The sequence below is a fragment of the Saccopteryx bilineata genome, chromosome 6 (genome assembly GCF_036850765.1).
Source record: "Saccopteryx bilineata isolate mSacBil1 chromosome 6, mSacBil1_pri_phased_curated, whole genome shotgun sequence".
Classification (NCBI taxonomy): domain Eukaryota; kingdom Metazoa; phylum Chordata; class Mammalia; order Chiroptera; family Emballonuridae; genus Saccopteryx; species Saccopteryx bilineata.
In genome coordinates, this window is record NC_089495.1 from 207,524,630 (window position 1) to 207,544,858 (window position 20,229).

At 45.4% G+C, this 20,229-nt stretch overlaps 2 protein-coding genes across 4 annotated transcripts in view; both read right to left on the reverse strand.

Moving 5' to 3' along the window:
• The window catches only part of LOC136308198 (zinc finger protein 585A-like), a 126,949-nt gene that overhangs the window by 40,396 nt on the left and 66,324 nt on the right, over positions 1–20,229 (reverse strand). Inside the window, exons 1-4 of one of the 3 annotated variants that reach the window (XM_066235418.1) lie at positions 20,074–20,204; positions 19,030–19,290; positions 18,791–18,849; positions 16,418–16,544 (exon numbers count right to left, since the gene is read on the reverse strand). The exons of the other annotated variants lie outside the window; for them this stretch is intronic. Coding sequence (XP_066091515.1) covers positions 16,418–16,544; positions 18,791–18,849; positions 19,030–19,063 — 220 coding nt within the window. The 5' untranslated portion in view covers positions 19,064–19,290; positions 20,074–20,204. Of the gene's footprint in view, positions 1–16,417; positions 16,545–18,790; positions 18,850–19,029; positions 19,291–20,073; positions 20,205–20,229 lie in introns of those variants that run through there. 3 annotated transcript variants of the gene reach the window in all.
• Positions 6,583–11,088, reverse strand: LOC136308415 (oocyte zinc finger protein XlCOF6-like). The gene is given in 3 exon segments (XM_066235753.1): positions 6,583–9,754; positions 9,756–9,860; positions 9,955–11,088. Coding segments are annotated over 3 exon segments (1,905 nt in total). The 3' UTR covers positions 6,583–9,088.

A 20,229-nucleotide genomic window follows, 5' to 3' on the forward strand; every position in this document is an offset into this window, starting at 1 on the left:
CGGCTCTCTCACTTGATTCGTGCCGATGCCGTCTCTTCCTGTGGGACCCCTAGATCCCCCCACCGGGGCTGGACCCAAGCAGTTTTGTAACACCTTTAACATTTCACATATTACTGGCATCCCTTACTATCCACAGGGACAAGGTATAGTAGAAAGGACTCATCAGACCCTGAAAATGCAGATTCAAAAACTACAGGAAGGTGAGTTCAAATATAGTTCCCCACATCAGCTTTTAAATCATGCTTGTTTGTTATTAACAATCTTAATTCAGACTATCAAGGCCACACTCGCATGCTGAGACACTGGAATCTGGATCTGGATAAGCCTAAACCAATGGCAAAGTGGAAGGAATTATTGACAGGTCAATGGAAGGGTCCAGATGTAATTCTAACTCAGGGGAGAGGGTATGCTTGTATATTTCCACTGCTGCCCCCTCAGCCAGGAGGAGACTCCTGTGCCACCCGCCTCAGCAGTGACTTTCCAGCAAAGGCCATCAAGGAACTCTTCGTATGATCCTGTTACCCGAGTGATGCAGCAATTGTCACTACAGGAAGCTAGACGACCTCCCTATCATGGTCAACGAATGACTCGTTCTACTCGAACTGTCAACCCACCAACCTGGGACCAGTTGAAGGCATTGTCTGAGAGGGTTGATTTAATTTGTCATCGACAAACGTACATCGTAACCCTGCTAATATGTTTATTGCTATGCTAGCTGTACTTTCAATTCAGGTACTTAATGTTGAGGCTATTGGACAAATCTTATTGGGCTTATATTCCAAATCCACCATTGGTTAAGCCTGTTACTTGGGGAGGAGATGATATACCTGTGTTTAATAATCATACTAAGTTTTTGGGAGGATCATCTAGTTCTTTTATTATGCATAAAACTGATTCAAATTTCTCATTTCATGGAAAAATGGATAATGTACCTATATGTTTTACGTTTAATAATACTTGCAAGATTTCTGGGTGTTTTCCTACTACACTTAAGACTATTTTGACTGACTCTCCTAAAAGTAATAAACCTGGACACATTACAAGAGACTTATGGTCTCTCACAATTTTAATGCCTGGAGGCCCTGACACCCATGAGTATAATCCTGTTACCTTGCCTCCTAAGGGATTTCACCCATGTAAACTTTATCCTCCAAAAAAGGCAACTCAAGAGCCTTACTGGTGGTCTGTGGAGAATAGATTTGGTTTTCCCCCATGGCAAGAATGTGCATATTACAATTATATGAATTATACTGCATATGCTGTTAATTTCTCTGTACAAGATTGGTCTAGTCCTTATTTTGAATATGATTATAGAAAATTAGTGCAGGAAATGAAAGACGTTTACAGTTGGTCAGATAAATATAATCCTTTAGATAAAATCATCACACGTTGGCAGTCTACTGGATGGATACCTGCACAGCTGATTTATCAGGATAAATCAACCACCAGGTATCAAACAAAGCTTTGGCAGCTAATAGCAGCTGCTGCACCAGCATATTTGGTTAGGCCTCACCCTTATCCTGTTCAGAATATTTTTGTTCAGGCTTGTGTACAGGCTCCTTATGTACTCTTGATTGCTACAATGAACAGTAATCTTTCTGTTAGCACTTATAATTCTATGTTTAGCAAACTGTCTATCTTATGACACCAAAGCTCAAGTCATGTTTATTTTGCAGCAGCCACCTTATGTGATGTTACCTGTTAGTCTGTCTCAGTCTTGGTATGATGACCCAGGGTTGCATGCACTACAGCAGGGTCCCCAAACTTTTTACACAGGGGGCCAGTTCACTGTCCCTCAGACCATTGGAGGGCCGGACTATAAAAAAAACTATGAACAAATTTCTATGCACACTGTACATATCTTATTTTAAAGTAAAAAAACAAAACGGGAACAAATACAATATTTAAAATAAAGAACAAGTAAATTTAAATCAACAAACTGACCAGTATTTCAATGGGAATTATGCTCCTCTCACTGACCACCAATGAAAGAGGTGCCCCTTCCGGAAGTGCGGCGGGGACTGGATAAATAGCCTAAGGGGGCAGCATGTGGCCCGCGGGCTGTAGTTTGGGGATCCCTGCACTACAGGCTGCTTCTGAAGCGCTTGCTCGCCATCTAGGAAAACGATTTGTCGCCGAATTGATTTTGAGAATTACTGCTCTTATTGCTATTATAGGATCTGTAGCTGCTTCCACCACTGCTTTAGCTCAATCAGTTCACACTGCAAATCATGTAGATAGTTTATCTTGCAATATATCTCTTGCATTAGCATTACAGGAGACCATAGATAGAAAGTTAGAAATGAAAGTGAATGCTTTAGAGGAGGCTTTTATTCACATAGGTAATGAGCTGTTAGCTATGAAGGCTAGGATGACTCTTAGATGCCATGCAGGATTCAGGTGGATATGTGTGACTCCTTTAGAATACAATCAGTCTATCATAGCATGGAATAATATACAGAATCATTTGTTAGGTGTATGGAATAATAGTGATATTAGTTTAGATTTGAAGGAATTACATCAGCAGATACAAAACTCAGGACATTCAGGCTCTTTAGTCTCTGCCTCAGAAGTAGCTGATCAATTTGTTGAAAACATTAAAAGTATGTTTTCTATGCATGGCCTGACCTCTCTGGCTACTGATATAGGCATAATAATAGCTGTGGCAATTATCACTCTTCTTGCCCTTCCAGTCATCTTCCGACTCTTAAACAGCAATCTCAGGGAAACAGCAGTGAAAATACAAAAGCTTTATTTAAATAATAAAAAAGGGGGAGATGTCGGGAGCCGATCAACGACTGCTGGCTGACGAGGTCACAGCAGGAGAAGACCCACAACTGCTGGCTGACAAGGTCACAGCAGAAGAAAATCAAAAACTGCTGATTGACAAAGTCACAGCAGAGAAGACCAATGGCTGCGGGTTGACAAAGTCACCCAAAGGAGAGACACAAGGATACTTACCCCTTTGACTTTTTGAATTAATCTGGCCTTATATCCCCCCTTTTCTGGTTGTGTGCTATTATTTATGGCACAGGGATAATAGTACCGTGCTTTCCCTGTAGATTCGTAGTAATTTCTTTGGAAATGAGACAGAGGGTGTGAGTTCCACAGAAAAGCCTGTAAGCCCCTTGAACTGGGCTCATAAACATAAGAGGCTGGCCATGATATCCCTTGTAAAGGGTTAAGTTTGTAGGAGAATTTCTTCTTATTAATCATGTTAGAAAGAATAGATTGTGGCTTGTAAATGGGTAGGAGGCAGTGGCTGTGCACAGAGCACCTTTCAGCCTTCACTTAATTCATCATTTTTCCTCCCTAGCCTTTTCATGTGATAGAGAAATTTTCCTTTCTTCTTGCTTACCTGACCTGCAGATGGTGGAACACTCTGAGAAGAATATAGTTAGAACTTAACTAGTGTGTGAATATAGTAAATAAATAAAATTTGACTAGACAATAGAATCTTAGGAAAGGAGTAATGGAATGGCCCATTGCGTGGCCTGGGATGGGAACGCAGTCAGCAAGAAAAGAATGTTTTGCTAAGAGACTTGTTTTATGACTGAAGGCAGTTGCTGGGCTTTCTCAGTGAGACATTCTCATGAGATTTATGTACTTCTCAAGATTTTTTTTTCAGATAATGAGAGGAATGTGGGGGGATCCATAGAAGCAATAGCAATTAATGTCTTCTGAAATTATGTTGCTACTAAGCTATCTTGCGAGTGCACTCTATATATCTTTAAGTAAAAGCTACTCTTAATGTTATGTCAATTTCTTAATGGGCAAGCCTTTTGTTATCTTGTGAGAAAAGTTAGGACACTGCATGAACTCAAGGCCATTTGCCTGAGCAAGCAGTGGTCCTTTGCTAGTCCTTAATGATTTCGTCTGCTAATCTCTCTCTGCCCCTTGACTCACAACAACAGTAAAGTTGAGTTATTAGTTAGTACTAATCCTTTAAAAGCTTTTACCGATGTTGTTATCGCTATTCAAGTTATTTTATAGTTGTACTTTGAGTGATTTGCCACCTGATTTGTAGTTTATAGATATAAATTAACTGTTATCTGGAAATATGTAAACATAGTGAAACAAAAGCAATGATTAATACCATGTAATTGTAACTTAGTGTGTGTTTTTAAAAAGGAAGCTATACTAGCATTTGGCAGAGATGCCTGGCAGTAAATGCTAACTAGAGAATAAAGAGAAAGAAAAGAATTCGGCTCTCTCACTCAATTTTGCCAACGCCGTCTCTTCCTGTGGGACCCCTGGATCCCCCCCGGGGCTGGACCCCGGCACAAGACTTGAACAGACCGTGAAGAACAGTGATGTCTTAATGGGGATGAAAAATATTCAGCAGACACCTAAGTAGAGACTGAAAGGAAGAAAATCCCAGAGATAAAGTCTTCATAGCACTAATGGGAGTAATGATTTAGGAGAAGTGAAGTGGAATAATCCATCGCATGACCTCGAATGGGAACACAGCCAACAAGAAAAGAATGCTTTGCCAAGAGAATTGTTTTGTTGTCAAGGCGAGTCTCTGGAACAAGTATATGTGACCGAAGGCGGTTGCTGGACTCTCTTCTCAGTAAAACATTCTCATAATATTTTACTGTTCCCTTCAAGGCTGTTCCTTGAGATAAAAAGAAAGGAATGTTGCGAAAACCATAGAAGCAATAACAGTTAATGCCTTTTGACATTGTGTTGTTATTAAGCTATTGTGCAGATGTATTCCTTGTATTTTTAAGTAAAGGTTATGCTTGATGCTATGCCAATTTCTAAGTGAATAAGCTTTTTGAAATCTTGTGAATAAAAATAGGACACAGCACGAACTCAGTGCCATTTGCCTGAGCGAGCGGTGGTCCTTTCCTAGTTCACTGACATTTCATCTGCTAATTTTCCTTTGCGCCCCCGACTCACAACAAAGAAGAAGCATCAATTCAGACCTTGGCGACCTGGGAAGTTCCTCCCCTCTGAAACCTCAATCATCCTTTCTATGCAAAAGGTCAGATTCCCCAACATATCCACTAGATTTATTTGCGATTTATTTGTTTCTCAAGAATTTGATTCATGCAAGAAACCTGGGCTGTGAATGTGAACTCTTTTCCAGATGCATGTGTGACTAAGGGGCACAGACTGAGCTTATGAAAGAGTTTACTGGAACAGAAGGACAAGAAAACATGAGGATGAACTGTGTATGAAAATTGTAGAGCTGGTGGCCCCGGACATGGCCATGCAGATGCAGGTTCACATTGGATTCCGGCAGAAGGTAAAGGAACAGTGGAGACAGATAATGGTGGGCCAATCTGTTTTTCAGTCTTGTAATGCAGAAGAGTAAACAGGTAGGAAAACCGCTTCCCTCTCACTCAACCTTCTGAGACCCCAACTCATTCTCAGCATTTATGGAAATCCTGGGCCCCCCTACAAAACTCAGAAGCGTTCCCAAGAGCACTTCAACACTCCCTCTCACTATGCACTGTCCAGCAAAAACAGGCTGGGGGGGAAAACCATTCTCCAGCAAACAATAGGAAACAATCGCCTCTCCCAAGCAGAAAGGATATTCAGTTTGCACTTAACTTCCCTGAAGACAAGCACCCACGTCCTTCCATAGATTATACACACAGGGCGCTGCCCCCATACAATGGAGCAAAGCTCAAAACAGTTATTTACCCAACAAAGACAAAAGTGGTCATTCTTAGGTTACTTAAATGAAACATTTCATTTTTTTTTGTTCCAATTACAAAAAGTGAAAAAATAAAGACATGTCTATTGAGTAGCTAGTGCCATCCTCACTCTCACACAGAGGAGGGGAAAGGGTTCAAGACTTCTGAAAGCCCCTCAAAGGTGACTTTTTTTTTTTTTCATTTTTCTGAAGCTGGAAACAGGGAGAGACAGTCAGACAGACTCCCGCATGCGCCCGACCGGGATCCACCCGGCACGCCCACCAGGGGCAAAGCTCTGCCCACCAGGGGGCGATGCTCTGCCCATCCTGGGTGTCGCCATGTTGCGACCAGAGCCACTCTAGCGCCTGAGGCAGAGGCCACAGAGCCATCCCCAGCGCCCGGGCCATCTTTGCTCCAATGGAGCCTTGGCTGCGGGAGGGGAAGAGAGAGACAGAGAGGAAAGCGCGGCGGAGGGGTGGAGAAGCAAATGGGCACTTCTCCTGTGTGCCCTGGCCAGGAATCGAACCTGGGTCCTCTGCACGCTAGGCCGACACTCTACCGCTGAGCCAACCGGCCAGGGCTCAAAGGTGACTCTTAACTGAGGTAGTGATTCCTGGGACCAAGTATGTCCTCTTGGAAAATAAAGAAATAACAGGATAAAGTTCGACCCAAAAACCCTGCACACATCTGTTTTCTCCCTGAGTGTCCCCTGGTGCACTATGAGGTTGAACTGATTGCTGAAACTTCTCACAGAGTCCCTCCCAGGTCACCTAAAGTGTATCCTAATGTACTATAGTAATGCAGCTCAATCAGAACTACCGGCATCGCAGGAGTGAAACCTACTCAAGACACAAACTGATTGCAAGGGGAAGAGGGAGAAGCCTGCGGAGACAGGTAATGAAGACCTCTGGAGCCCTCTTTGTCACAGCTTTTATTGAGCAGAGGACAAAATTTCTTTACAAGAACAAAGGCAACACAATTACGGGTAGGGGAGAAGATCAAATGATAAGGGGAAAGAATGAATGAATAATAGACTTTTTGCTGACATAAAGAAAGGGCTAGTATGAGTTAGTACATTCTTTTCTTTGGTTAATTAACAAGTACCAAAAAAGGGCAATCTAGAACCTCTAGGCTACTTTTCTAAAGCAAATTCAGTAGCATTTCTCTGTCTGCACAAAGGTCACTCACTCACAGAGTGTCATGGTGTTGCATCCAAAACACATTCACTCAGGGCTGTTAACTAATGTTTCCCAATCAGGTCATACAGGGTTCAAAGTGAGATGGCTGGTTGCCTACAAAGCAGCTGTTCTATGATGCATCCTGAAGTGAGCTTTTCCCTACTCTGTGCCCATTCATCTCACACACATAGAACGTAAACACTGGCATTTGTGAGGGGTGGCTTATGGCCACAGCTCTGACTATACTCCTTATACACTTAAGATGTCTCCTGAGAGTGGAGTCCCTGGAGAGACAATGGGTGGAGGACTGAGTGGTTTATTGGTGACTGAGGGCTGGACTGGGCAGAGGAAGGAGCTGACCTGCAGTGTGTTCACAGCTGAGATCTCATGGGCACTCCTGACCCAGGATGACCCGCTGAACCAAAAAGAGTCAAGTGTTGCGATCTTGTCTCCCCATCTCAATCAGTCATGGGCCAGGAGCCACCGTGTGTAAAGGGGCCGTTCTCTGTGGAGGAGAGCAGGTTCTACAATAGAAAGAATTTATCACTGCATCTGTCAGCTGCAGTTATCAGCAGTTGCGGGGATCTTGGTCCTGATAAGGTGATCTGGGCAAAGCTCTGGAACATCCTCACTGAAGGACCTCCCCACGGCATGAGAACAAGGGTGCAGGCCTGACCTGTGGTGGCGCAGTGGGATAAAGCATTGACCTGGAAATGCTGAGGTTGCTGGTTCAAAACCCTGGGCTTGCCTGGTCAAGGCACATATGGGAGTTGATGCTTCCAGCTCCTCCCCCCCTTCTCTCTCTCTGTCTCTCCTCTCTCTCTCTCTCTCTCTCTCTCCCTCACCTCTCTAAAAAAAAAAATGAATTAAAAAAATTATTAAAAAAGAACAAGGATGCATGATCACAGGATCGCTGTCCACAATCACTGCAAACATATAGCAATTCCCTGAGTATGCCATTATGTGCATGCTTGTTAGCCACTGGCTGTTCGGTCAATGTTGACTTATTGCTTACGCCTCATCCACAGTCCCTGCACACACACTTCCTACTTAAGTGCATCCTCTTTGAGCAATGGAGGCTGACATAAGGCTAGAGCTACCTGCATGCTGCATGCATGCGACTCCTCTGGTGAATGAGTCCTTGGTGCTTGATGACATCCGACACAACTCTGCAGGTTCATGTACTTGACACACACACAGAGGGACAGTTGGGTGTCTTTCTGGTGTAAGATGAGGTCTCACTCATTTCTAAGTTCTGACTGTGATCCGTGCATATGCAAGGTTTCCCCCCTTATGTGTCCTCAGGTGTCTGATGACATCAGACTTGTACCTAAAGCTTCACCCACACTCCATGAAAATATCACACTTGTCCTTGAATGTGTCCTCTGGTGATTAGAAAGTTTTGCTTTCCAGGTAAAGCCTCATCCACAGTACCACTTATAAGGATTCTCTCCCAAGCATGTCCTCTGGTGTCTCCTAGGGATGATTAATAACCAAATCCTCACCCGTACACTGGGCACACCTAGTACTTCTCCCACGAGTGAGTCCCCCACTGTCTCCTGAGAGATAACTCATCATCAAATCCTCATCTACACTCTGGGCACATGTACAGCTTCTCCCCAGAATGAGTAGAATGGTGCTGAATGAGATCTGAACTATGTATAAAGTTCTGTCCACATTCCCTGCAAACATGCTTCTCCCCTGAGTGTTTCCTCTGGTGAGTCCAGAGGAATGACTTCCGCTATACCTTCAGCCAAACTCACCACACATGAAGGACTTCTTCTCTGAGTAAGTCTTCCAGTGTCTCATGAAATTTCCCTTACAACCAAGTCCTCGTACACACTCAGGACATACGAAGGTTCACTCTTGGGGCATACCTAGGGGTTCTACCTTGAGTAGGCCCAGCAGTGTTTCTTCAAGTATAACTTCAAACTAAACCCTCCTTATCCACACTCTGGGTACAGATAATGTTCTCCCTCAAGTGAGTCCGGAGATGTGTCCTGAGGTCTTTCAGATAACAAAATTCTTGACCACACTCCAGGCACACGAAGGGCTTCTCCCCAGAGTGAGTCATCTGGTGTCTCCTGAGGGCTGACTTATAAAAAAATCCTCATCTACACTCTGGGTATATGAAGAGATTCTCCCTCGAGTGAGTTCTCTGGTGAGTCCTGAGGTGTGCATTATCACAAAATTCTCATCCACACTCTGGGCACACAAAGGGCTTCTCCCCAGAGTGAGTCATCTAGTGTGACCTGTGGTATCTCATATGACCAAATCCTCATCCACATTCCAGGCACATATACTGTGTCTCCCTTGTGTGAGTCCTCTGGTGTGTCCTAAGGGCTGACCTAAAAACATATCCTTTTCCACACTCTGGCACATGAAGGGCTTCTCCCCCAAGTGAGTTCTCTGGTGTCTTCTGAGGTTTCCTTTAACACAAAATTCTCATCCACACTCTGGGCACATGAAAGGCTTCTACCCTGAGTGAAATCTTTGGTGTCTCCTGAAGTTTCCATTACCAAGAAATTGTTGTCCACACTCAAGGCACACAAAGGGCTTCTCCCCTTAGTGGATCATCTGGTGTCTCTTGAGTTTTGACTTAGTAAGAAATCTTCGTCCACACTCTGGGCACACAAAAGGCTTCTCCCCTGAGTGAGTCATCTGGTGCTCCCTGAGTTGTGACTTAAAAAGAAATCCTCGTCCACATTCCGGGCACAAAAAGGGCTTCTCCCCTGAGTGACTCCTCTGGTGTATCCTAAGAGTTGCCCTATTAGCAAATCCTTTTCCACACTCCAAACACACGAAGGGCTTCTCCCCTGAGTGAGTCAACTGGTGTGTCCTAAGGAGTGAATTATAACGAAATCCTCGTCCACACTCCGGGCACATGAAGGGCTTCTCCCCTGAGTGAGTCATCTGGTGTGACCTGAGGTATCTCATTATGACGAAATCCTCGTCCACATTCCAGGCACATATACGGTGTCTCCCTTGAGTGAGTCCTCTGGTGTGCTTTGATCACAAAATCCTCGTCCACACTCTGGGCACAAGAAGGGCTTCTCCCCCGTGTGAGTCCTCTGGTGTGTCCTAAGGGCTGACCTAAAAACATATTTTTTTCCACACTTGGGGCAAACGAAGGGCTTGTCCCCTGAGTGAGTTCTCTGGTGTCTCCTGAGGTTTCCCTTTTCATGAAATTTTTGTCCACACTCCATGCACATGAAGGGCTTCTCCTGCGAGTGAGTCATCTGGTGTCTCTTGAGTTTTGACTTAGTAAGAAATCCTCGTCCACACTCTGGGCACACGAAGGGCTTCTCCCCCAAGTGAGTCCTCTGGTGTGTTCTAAGGGCTGACCTATAAACAAATCCTTTTCCACACTCCTGGCACACAAAGGGCTTCTCTCCCGAGTGATTTTTCTGGTGTCTCCTGAGGTTTCCGTTATCACAAAATTGTTGACCACACTCCAGGCACATGTAGGGCTTTTCCCCTGAGTGAGTCACCTGGTGTCTCTGGAGTTTGTACTTAGTAGGAAATCCTCGACCACACTCTGGGCACACACAGGACTTCTCCCTTGAGTGCGTTCTCTGGTGTGTCCTAAGGGCTGACTTATACACATACCCTCGTCCACACTGCGGGCACATGAAGGGCTTCTCTGCCGAGTGAGTCTGCTGCTGTATCGTGACATTTGATGTATCACCAAATCTTTGGCCACATTCATCACACAGGAAAGGATTCTCCGTGGACGAGTGTGCCCCTGGGTGTGTGAGGAGGTGTGATTTAAGTGTGAAGCCCCGCCCACACTGCCTGCAAACAGAGGGATTCTCCCCTGAGAGGGTCACCCTGTCTCCCATAATGTTAGATTCCAGGCTGCAGTCTGGTTCATGGTCACTACACCTCACAGCTTTGGATCTCAGGGTTTCTAATTCCTTCCCCCCCTTGTCTGTCTGCACAAAGGTTACCCCTTGGGCTGAGCTGGGCTCTATTTCTAGCACGGCATGACCTTTACTGGCAGGTCCTCGGGGTGGGCTGTGGAATGCGTCCGAGGTTTCCCCCTCCTCCGTCTGCACAAGCAAAAGTCTTAAGCCGTCATCTCTGCCTGCACCTTCTGTGTTTTCTCTCCAGCAACTTTGAGAAAAAGACGTCTGCTCCTGATGCCACAGGCTCAAATCCCCCAGATGAAAGTCACACGTGTCCGAGCACATGGGAAGCACCTGCTGGCCGGGCAGTGGCTCCCGGGAGAAGGCCGGAAGATGGAAAAAGCGAGGGTCCATTTCTGGCTTTGATTCTGCTGGAGAAAGAGAGTTCAGTCAGAGAAGCCCCAACAGACTACAGGGATCCCCACCTGGTCTCAGGAAAAGTAGCACCCTCCTGCCACACCTGTTATTAATCATATGTGTACAATGTCATTTGTTTCCACCAATGATTTCTTTAGATTCTGTTTCTACACTGTCCCTTTTCTTCAGAACTCTAGTGAAACCAGCCCAGAAACAACTTCTACATGTCACTCAGACTGGGCACCTTCTAGGTAAGCAATCTGCCATGTAAATACCTTCAATACATCAGCTCTTTCTTTCTAAGTCAACCAAGCCATGATACTCCATGATTCTCCCACTGATGCCCAGTTTACACTTCCAGTGTACTTGGAGGTGACAGTCTCTGTGACCTATGTGGAAATCTCCTTCATGACTTTACTTATTACCAAAAAATAAAAAGACTGAACACAGAAAAAGTTACTTAATCAGGAGGGATTCCAAACACAGGAAACGGTATATTACACAGGGGTTGAACACAGTGTTTAAGAAATGAATCTGAACTTCAGGATGCCCATCTGCAAAGAAATACTTGGAAGAAATAATTTCTCAGACTAAGTTCTCTATTAAGTACTGTGACTTCCGCCATGGACAAAAAAAGATGCAGCTCATGTTTTCAGGATTTTGGAACCCTGAGCCCAGAACAATCTCATCACACTAACATCACACTTCTCAACAGAATTTCCATGGGCCAATGGAGATTGGTGAAGGATTAGTGCCACTTTGAAACACAATTTTTTTTCTTTTTTGCTGGCAGAGACAGAGAGAGTCAGAGAGAGGGACAGAAAGGAAGGGAGAGAGATAAGAAACATCGATTCTTTGTTGTAGCTCCTTGGTTGTTCATTGATTGATTGCTCATATGTGCCTTGACCTTGGGGCTACAGCAGACCGATTGACCCCTTGCTCGAGTCAGCGACCTTGGGCTCAAGCTGGTGAGCCTTCCTCAAACTAGATGAGCCGGCTCTCAAGCTGGCGACCTCAGGGTCTCAAACCTGGGTCCTCCACATCCCAGCCTGACATTCTATCCACTGCGCCACCGCCTGGTCAGGCTGAAACACATTTTTAAAAGCCACGATGTGGTTTCCTCATTGCTGCTTTTCCCCTACTTTTTTAATACCAGACCCAACCTCACCAGTCGCTGGCGCAGTAGATAGGGTGTTGGACTGGGACCCAGAGGACCCAGATTTGAAATCCTGAGGTCGCCAGCTTGGCAGCGGGTTCATCTGGTTTGAGCAAGGCTCACCAGCTTGATTCCAAGGTCATGGGTTTGCACAGGGTTCACTCGTCTGCTATAGTCCCCAAGTCAAGGGATATATCAGGAAGCAATAATGAGACATTAAGGTGCTGCAATAAAGAATTGATGTTTCTTGCCCTGGCCGGTTGGCTCAGCGGTAGAGCATCGGCCTAGCGTGCGGAGGACCCGGGTTCGATTCCCGGCCAGGGCACATAGGAGAAGCGCCCATTTGCTTCTCCACCCCTCCGCCGCGCTTTCCTCTCTGTCTCTCTCTTCCCCTCCCGCAGCCGAGGCTCCATTGGAGCAAAGATGGCCCGGGCGCTGGGGATGGCTCTGTGGCCTCTGCCCCAGGCGCTAGAGCGGCTCTGGTCGCAACATGGCGACACCCAGGATGGGCAGAGCATTGCCCCCTGGTGGGCAGAGCTTTGCCCCTGGTGGGCGTGCCGGGTGGATCCTGGTCGGGCGCATGCGGGAGTCTGTCTGACTGTCTCTCCCTGTTTCCAGCTTCAGAAAAATGAAAAAAAAAAAAAAAAAGAATTGATGTTTCTTATTTCTCTCCTTCTGTTCTATTTCTATCTGAACTTCTCTCTGTCTTTGTCACACATACACAAAAAAGAATAAGAGACCCAGACAGAGGGAGGTCTTTTTTTTTTTAAAAACAGAGACAGAGAGTCAGAGAGAAGGATAGATAGGGACAGTCAGGAACGGAGAGAGATGAGAAGCATCAATCATTAGTTTTTCGTTGAGACACCTTAGTTGTTCATTGATTGCTTTCTCGTATGTGCTTGACCACGGGCCTTCAGAAGATGGAGTAACCCCTTGCTCAAGCCAGCGACCTTGGGTCCAAGCTGGTGAGCTTTGCTCAAACCAAATGAGCCCATGGTCAAGCTGGCGACCTCGGGGTCTCGAACTTGGGTCCTCCGCATCCCAGTCCGACGCTCTATCCACTGCACCACTGCCTGGTCAGGCCAGAGGTAGGTCTTTTGCCAAGATTCCAGAACCAACAGAGTTTAACAAGAGGCAATATGTGACATAAATATTTGGCCCTGCCCTGTCAGCACAGTGGTAGACTGTTGCTTACCATGTAGATGTTCTAGGTTTGATTTCTGGTCAGGGCAGCAAGAGAAGCAACCATCTGCTTCTCCACCCCTCCCCATCTCCCTTCTCTCTCTCCCTCTCCTTCTTCACTTCTCCCAGCCATGACTCAGTTAGAGAAAGCTAAACTCAGAAGCTGAGGATGTGTCCATGGCCTCGCCTCAGGCACTAAAATAGCTCTGTTGCCAAGCAACAAAGCAATGGCCCCAGGTGAGCACAGCTTCCTGCAGGAGAGGCCTTGTGGGTGGATCCCTCTCACAACCCATGTGGGAGTGTTTCTGTTTGGCTCTGTGGATCTCACTGAAAAACAACTTAAAAAAATTTTTGTTTTACATTTTCATTACATTTTGAAATAATATTTTGATAAATTGGATGACATAAAATGTGTTAATCTCACCCAGTTCTGTCTACTTTTTTAAAAAATGTGGTTACCACAAATTTAAAATTATTTCTATGGCTCACATTATATTGTTGTAAGGTGCCAAAAGCTACAGAATTAATATTAATATTTTAGGAAGTTTAAAGAACTTGGCTTAGGCTAGGTATGCAGAAATATTTTGTAAGTATGATTTCTGTACTTGTGTGACTAGCATAAAACCAACATGGCCAATGGCATTATGTTGTAAATGCCAAAGAGAAAGGAGACTTGGATTCTCTGACCTTTCCACATACCTATTGGGGAAGGCTAAATAGGTAGCCAGGTACAGGAAGAAAAGATTAAATTAAAATCTTTTCTGCCCGACCAGGCAGTGGCGCAGTGGATAGAGTGTCGGACTGGGATGCAGAGGACCCAGGTTCGAGACCCCAAGGTCACCAGCTTGAGCGCAGGCTCATCTGGTTTGAGCAAAAGCTCACCAGCTTGGACCCAAAGTCGCTGGCTTGAGCAAGGGGTTACTCGGTCTGCTGAAGGCCCGTGTCACAACGAAAAACTGATGATTGATGCTTCTCATCTCTCTCTGTTCCTGTCTGTCTATCTGTCTGTCCCTGTGTATTCCTCTCTCTCTTTCCCTGTCCTTGTTAAAAAAAAAAAAAAAATCTTTTCTTATACTGATGAACCATTTACAGGCATCTGTCCCTATGGAAACGACCCCTCCCCTCCTGAAAGCATGTAGTTAATGTACATATCTCTAAACAAAAGGTATAAACTTATGCCGTGATGTCAGGTTTTTTTCCCCTCCCATGTATAATTAGGAGTATATAAACAGCCCCTGAACTATTTTGGGGGACTGCAAAATTTGGGTCTGTAGCCTTGTGTCAGCCATATGCAGCCAGCATATTTAATAAATTTCTACTTTTTTTTTTTGGTATTTTTTTGTATTTTTCTGAAGCTGGAAACTGGAGAGACAGTCAGACAGACTCTCGCATGTGCCCGACCGGGATCCACCCGGCACGCCACCAGGGGCGAAGCTCTGCCCACCAGGGGGGCAACACTCTGCCCCTCTGGGGCGTCGCTCTGCTGCTACCAGAGCCACTCTAGTGCCTGGGGCAGAGGCCAAGGAGCCATCCCCAGCGCCCAGGCCATCTTTGCTCCAATGGAGCCTCAGCTGCGGGAGGGGAAGAGAGAGACAGAGAGGAAGGAGGGGGGTGGAGAAGCAAATGGGCGCTTCTCCTGTGTGCCCTGGCCGGGAATCGAACCCGGGTGCCCCGCACGCCAGGCCGACGCTCTACCGCTGAGCCAACCGGCCAGGGCCTAAATTTCCACTTTTAATAAAACTTTTCAAAAACTTATTTGGACTACGTGCCTCTACTAAAACCCGTGGAATTGTGGAATTGTGTACTTTACAACATTTGCACAGAAGAGCACTGATCTAGAGCAAGGGGTGAGAACAACAGAGTTTGTGACCTATTTAATCTTCTTCTCTGTTGTTTCTAATGTCCGTAAGCTCAGGATGGTTTTTACATTGTTAAAGAGAAGAAAACAAGCCAAAAGAATAATAGTTCATGTCAAATAAAAATGATATAAAATTCAAATTTTGGTTTCCAGACAGAAAGTCTTACAGGACAAAATCATACTCATTCATCTACGTACCGTCCTGGCTAATTTAGTGCGACAGGGAGAGTTCAGAGCAGTTAGAGATCACATCACCCACAAAACACCTAGAATAGCTATTTTCTGGCCCTTTACAGAAAAAGTAGCCAATAGCTGACTCAGGGTAATGTTGCAATTAAAAGTATTCGCCTAGCCTGACCTGTGGTGGCGCAGTGGATAAAGCGTCAACCTGGAAATGCTGAGGTCGCCGGTTCGAGGCCCTGGGCTTGCCTGGTTAAGGCACATATGGGAGTTCATGCTTCCAGCTCCTCCCCCCTTTCTCTCTCTCCTCTTTCTCTCTGTCTCTCTCTCTCTCCCTCTCTCCTCTCTAAAATGAATAAAAAAAAAAAAGTATTCACCTAAAATTAAAAAATCAATGTAATTTTCTAAATAAAAGAAAAAAAACTAGCTCATGAAACACAAACCTCTGACAGTTGCAGAAGGCATTTCTCACTACTCTGCCACATGTAAACTGCAATTCCAGTCCCACCGCCCTTACAATTCCTTACCCCTGCCGGGACATCCCTTCCTTAATGCCTTAGCACCAACACGTCTCCAACTGAAATGCTCTTGCCTTAGATACACAGAGTTTAACTCCATCGCCACATTACGTCTTTGGTGAAATGTTACTTGCCCATTGATTTTAAATTCAGCCCACTACCCTATCACACTCAGTACTCCTTTGTCCTGCTTCATTTAATCATTATTTTTGACTAGGAAGTCCTTAGTACCGTCTAACAAACAATTTTATCACTGCACGTGAAGCTTCTTGTTTCTTATCTGACTCAACACATTGGGAAAAGTAAGACACCATAGGTAGAGGCTGCTATTCCCTCACTTCTGTGTGGCTCTAAGTGTCTAGAACATCTTCTGTCCCACGGTAGGTGGTCCATCCCGCTACCGCAGTAAGGAAGGACAGAACACAGCCTCACCCAGCGACAGCAGGTTCCTGATGTTCTCCAGCATCACTTCCTTGTACAGGCTCCTCTGCGCAGGGCTCAGCATCCTCCATTCCTCCTTTGTGAACACCACGGCCACATCCCTGAACGTGATCGGTACCTATTAACAAGCAACCCATTAATGACCAGCAAGTCACCATCAATTTTCCAAACTCAAAGAGTAAATCTCGTGGCCCTGGAGGGTCAGGATCTACAAAAGTTAGTACAGTTCTTTCCCTGGTACACAGTCTTATGTTCCAAATTCTTTTGACCATGACTATGGCTTTGTATTAAAATTGATAGGGCACATAGTTGACACATACAGCCATTTCTGGGCCCTAGACATTTATGATTTCCTAGGAGAAGTGATTTGTGAATCAATTTGAAAGTCGGCCTGACCAGGCCGGCTCACATTGATACAGAATCAAACTTGGATACAGAGGACCCAGGTTTGAATCCCCGATATCACCATCTTACGTGCCGGCTCATCCATCTGGAACGTGGACTCAAGAGCATGAGTGTGGGGTCACTGGCTTCAGCGTGGGTTCATAATATGACCCCATGGTCGCTGGCTTCTGTCTAATATCACTGGCTTGAGCAAGGGGTCACTCCCTGTGCTGTAGCTCCCATCTCAAAGACAAATGTGAAAGCAATGATTGAACACTAAGGTGCTGCAATGAAGAATTCATGCTTTTCATCTCTCTTCCTTCCTCTGTTTCTATTGGTCCCTCTTTCACGGTCTGTGTCCAAAATAAAAATCGAAACCTGAGAGTGTTGGTTCATGCAGTTGACCTTCAGGATGCACTATGAAAGAATTTTGAGACGGCAGAGTTACAGATGGGCAGAAAAGTTTTATTTTGAAAGGAACTTGATCGTCCGCAGTGTATAATGCAACACAGAACTCATAGCCTGTAAAGGAAGGGTGAAAACGCAGTCCAGGGAGAGTGTAACTCAGCAGAGAACTGAAACGCTGTTTCATTTTACATAACAGGGAAATTTATTTAGACTTCCTCGCAGTCTCATATTCGTATGTTCCCCTTCCTCCCTCCCTCCCTCCCTCCCTCCCTCTCTCCCTCCCTCCCTCCCTTCCTTCCTTCCTTTTCTTTCTTTCTCATCCTGTATTCCCTTCAATATACTTCTTTTGTTAAATAGTGGAGATTTAAGGTAAAACATTGAGGCAACTTTGGAGACCAACCCAACTCACTCCTAGGCTGTGGCTCTCGTCACTTGTTCGTGTTTTCTGACTTGTCTTACAAGTTCAATTAAGACGATTGCCCCAGAATATGTGGCTAATACAACAGGAGGAGGCCTGGACATGCACCATCACGCTGACCCTCCACATAGAAATGACGGTCCTTATAGCAGGGCTCCCTGACCGTGCTGCCTGATCTACTTATGTCACCTGAGGTACAATGAGGAAAAACAATCAACACAAGGACTACTTACACAGCCTCACCAGACAACACAACAGCAGCCCGAATCTTACATTAAAAGCTAGTTAAAACAATAGATAAGAAAAAACGAAAGAAATGAATTTTAAGTATGTAAAATTCTTACCAAACTAGGGAAGAACACAGAACCAGATCAGGAAGATTAAGCCAGGGCTGAAAACTGGGCCTCCCTCTGGGCACATTTAGGAGGAAGTGTCCTCTAGAGAGAACCGCCCATTCAGGAGTGTCTGAAACCCTACCCATTCTTATGGGAAAAGTTTGGCTGGAGACTATTCCATGAGGACCCTTCCTGCACAGTCTCTAGGAACAAAAAAGGTTTCTGCATTCAGAATAATTAACTAGGCCTGCAATCAAGTGATTAAGAACATCCTTCCCAGTTTGGGAAACAACAGCAGGAGATCTCTACCCAGAGTCAAAAACTCAGTCATTCCTGCAAAAATTCCTTTTTTCGTAAACTTTTCTGTTCATGCTATTTGAGTGCAAATTCACATATTTTTAAAATACTGTTCCTCCACACTATGCTCTGCTCCTCCACTGATTGAAGAATTTTAATAGTAAAAAAAAAAAAGTCCGCTAGAAAAAACAGTATCTTTAGCTACTGTGATGTAAAATGAAATTAATTATTACATTTAAAATTTTTAATGTAAAATGAAATTAAATATTACATTTAAAAATTTTAATAATCTCAGTTTTTCAAAAATATCCGTTATATTTTGCACTTTGCAGGGCTCTACTATTCTTGGGTAGATTTTCCAACAAGGAAAATAAAACACATATGCAGGAGTCATTCTAAATTGACCAACATGGTTCCTGAAACAGGCATGAACATCTAATGTTGATTGCTTTTTCCCTTCCCCAAAAAAGAGAATATCCAGTTTGCCTATTCTCTGGAAAATTAGCCAGAACCCCAACTCACCAGTGCTTTGGGTTTTCCCTTCTTTCCTTGGAGCGAGTCAGTGCAGTTGGAAGGCAGATCTAGGGGAAGAACAAAGCTCTGAGGGTGCAGGCCTCCCAGAATGCCCCGGGGAGCAGCTCCTCGGAGCCCAGGACAGAGGGAGCAGTCCCTTTACTCAGCTGGGGTCACTACAGTGCTCTCAGCTAAGCCCAGAGCCTTACTCCTCCTCCTCACCTCTCCAGACTCTCAACAACTCTCACCTTTAGTCTCATGATTTGGGGTCAGATTCTTCATGGTCTCCTCGTCTTCCCTGTTCTCCTCCCGGTCATCCTCTCCCAAGGCCGAAAGATCAGGCAATTTTATGGCACAGGCCCGGGGGGTGAGACCTGTGTTTGCCCTGAAATTCTACCACCCAGCAGTGTAGACATTATTTCAGCACAAGATCGTTTTCTGCTCCTGCCCCAGGTCACTTTTCTGAACCATCCTTGTGAAAGCCCACCGTGTTTCCATGAAGCCAGCACCTGCGGGTGGAGCAGCAATGTGACGTTTCCACACTCCTTACTGTACAAATCAGGCACTGCAGGTCCTGAGAGCTCCCACCCCAACCGCATCCCCACTCACTCACCGACTTGGGACAGAGTCAGCCCCACACAAACAAGCCCCCAAACCTTGAACTCTATATTCACAATCAGTCCGGGGTTCCCACACCATTCACACACGCATGACCCAAGTAGGTGTTCCCTTGCCAAAAGCAGGGGACTCTGCACCCCCACCCACCACAGGGAATGCTTGTCTTTAGCTCTAGCTTTACTCATGTGCTCGGAGCCCAAATAAACCTCAGGGAAGCACGTCTGCAGCCACCTCCCTATGTCCATTCTATGGCCCAGAACCATCCCAACTCCTCCAAAAAATGACATGAGCCTGACTAGACTGTGACACACTGGATAGGGCATTGGACTGGGACGCAGAGGTCCTAGATTCGAAACTAGGTCACCAGCTTAGGGGCGGGCTTATCTGGTTTGAGCAAAGCTCACCAGTTTGAACCCAAGGTCGCTGGCTAGAACAAGGGGGCACTCGGTCTGCTTTAGACCAAAAATAAAGGTATTGTAAATATGAGAAAGCAGTCAACGAACAACTAAGTTGCAGCCCAAAAAATGGTTGCTTCTCATCTCTCTCCCTTCCTGTCCATCTGTCCCTGTCTAGCTCTCTCTTTGACTCTGTGTCACAAAAAAAAATTAAATGAGAATTCCTGCTCACTCGCTCCAGCGGGAGACGGAAGCACCTTGGTAGGACTCTCAACTCACGTCTTTCCAGCAAGCTAAATTTCATCCCATTTCCTTGGCACTAAATACATGTCTGGGGCCATTCCCTGCTCCAAAAATGAAAATTCCCGCACTTCCCGTTCTAACTACTGCACACCAGCCTCACTCATCTCGGGTCCAACCTATCAGCTCCGACCA